Raw genomic sequence first — 2,384 nt, forward strand, 5'->3', positions numbered from 1 at the left:
CGAAGACTTGCTTCAGGTAAGTGACAGAATCCTACCTCTAACCTTGGTTTTTATCCACAGCCAGAAGAATACAGTTAGCTGACTCATTCCTTCCTGCTATTGCAATCTGGGAAGCACCACAGAACCCGCCATTTCTAGTATCAGCTTCTCTTACTGAATCAGGACAAGAAAAGCTGTAGTTAAGCATATAATTCATTATATTAAAACAATTTCTGCCGGAGTATCTTCAATAGCTACTCTTTTGCTCACTGAGTTCCAAATGAAGCAATATATATATAATTTTGCATTATGCAGCAGAGAAACCTCAGGTACCATACTCTTTCCTTTATATTGAGAAAGTGGTTACCACTCAGGGTTGCTGCTGCTAAGGAGAAGAAAAGGCAATGACAGTGCAGAAGAGAACCCCTGGCCCCATCTACCAAATCCTCCAGTGATCTTCAAAGCCTGGCTGCATGCAGAAAACATTATTAGCAGGTAGAGACATCAGAAGGAGCAGCTGGGGCAGCCCAGCTTCGCACTTTTACTTCCCTGGGAGGTTTATGCTATGGCTTGTATTACTGTGGGAGGGGTTTCATAACTCTGTTGACAGTAATAAGTTCCAACATCTTCAGGCTCCAGGCTGCTGATGGTGAGAGTGTAATCTGTCCCAGATTCACTGCCACTGAACCTCTGTGGGACCCCGGATTTCAAATAACTTGCAGCATAGATCAACAGCGTTGGAGCTTTTCCAGGTTTCTGCTGATACCAATTTAAACTGCTGTAAATGTCCTCACTGGCTTTGCAAGCGATGGTGACTGTGTCTCCCACAGAGCCATACAGCAAGGATGCAGACTGGGTCATCTGGATGTCACATAGCACACCTGGCATAAGAAACGTAAACACAAATATCCACACACTCAATCAGGCTTTCACAAAACTTCTCTCATGCACTAGGAAGTACTAACCACACTGATGTGAGCAAATCCCCCCAGTCCTTCTTTACCTGGAAGGTAGAGCAGCAGGAGGCCCAGGAGCTGAGTCGGGGCCCTCATGTCCATGCTGTGTCCTGACTGGGACTGACTCCTGCACAGGGGGCGAGCAGCGTAATAAATCTTAGGGCACAGAGCTGTTAACTCCACCATGCAAATCAGCAGGGGCTGGGTGGAGATGGGCACAGCTGCAGCTCTGCCTCATCTCAGTTAAGGGACCCAAGTGCCAGGCAATTCCAGGATACTTCAGATTTGTTGCAGAGTCTGTTTCTGCCTGGGAGCTACAGGGCAGAGTCACCGGGAACAGCAGTGTGATTAGTGATGCCCTGCCCTCCTCATGGTTCTGCACATGCTTCTATCCTATTTACTACTCACAATTCTCTGGTAATGACCCTTGGAATAGGGAAAAAAAATGAGAGTGCGATATATCATAAAATATAAGTTAAAATATAAAACAAGAATGAAGATAATTTTTTAAAACTCTTTGAAGTGGTTTAAGTGTCTGTAGACATTGACCACAAGGTCCTAAAATGCCTTGGTAAGATATAAGCCACTATGTTTTCCAGCCCTTTGTGCCTCATTCTCCCCAAACACACACAGACACATGATACTGCTTGTGTTGCTAATGAGGTCAAAAGCTCTCTAAGTTTCTTTCTCTCAAATATATTTTCTCAATAATTTACTGTAATTTAGAAACAAGTGTGAGATACAATATCAGTCAATAAACAGACATCAGAATTTTGAAGAATTTAGAATAAATGTAGCATTTTTATGACAGCAGGAAAGATACAATCTCTTGATAATTTTTTCTCTTTTGCATCTGTCACCCCATAGAATCTTTAATATTTAGCTTAACACCTGGTGTCCTCAATAGGGCTTTACTGTATCTTATAGCATCAAGTGCTATAACTATTCCTAGGAGAAGTTCAGGGCAAATCTCATTACCATATTGTTTTTTAGGGGACTCAAAATTATTTATGACATCGGTCCACTGTCTTCATACCTCTTTAATCTTATTTTTCATCTAATCACATGTGGCTCATAATCCTTCCACCTTCCTTGTTCTAGAAGAGTGTTATTGTCCCAGCCATGTGTAGTGAGACAGAGCCGGTGATCAATAAACCAAAGAAAATGTGATATGGTTATTGTGTTGACATTTTAAAATATTTGCCTGAATTTAATGCTTATTTTTGCTAAGTCTTTTGTTGGATGGACTGAAGAGATATGAAGGAAACCTTTATCTTTCCCGGGTGCAATAAGCCTCCTGATAATGAGATGAAATCAAATGTCTAATTTCCCAGGTGGCTGTGCTGGTGTTGGCAAATGTGGAAATGTGTGTCAATGTTTGTGAAAGTGAAGGAGAACAGACCTTCTAGCTGTGAAATGAAGGGAACAGTTTGGGGACAGGGGCTGCAA

The 2,384-nt window shown here is 42.1% G+C and overlaps 1 gene segment (V, D, J or C); it reads right to left on the reverse strand.

Annotated features, from left to right (window-relative positions):
- Window positions 1-534: 534 nt before the first annotated feature.
- Window positions 535-1,052, reverse strand: LOC104872561. The segment is given in 2 exon segments: window positions 535-860; window positions 983-1,052. Coding segments are annotated over 2 exon segments (378 nt in total).
- Window positions 1,053-2,384: the final 1,332 nt, after the last annotated feature.

The sequence above is a fragment of the Fukomys damarensis genome, unplaced genomic scaffold, assembly GCF_012274545.1.
Source record: "Fukomys damarensis isolate Sample0158 unplaced genomic scaffold, DMR_v1.0_HiC HiC_scaffold_2, whole genome shotgun sequence".
NCBI lineage: Eukaryota > Metazoa > Chordata > Mammalia > Rodentia > Bathyergidae > Fukomys > Fukomys damarensis.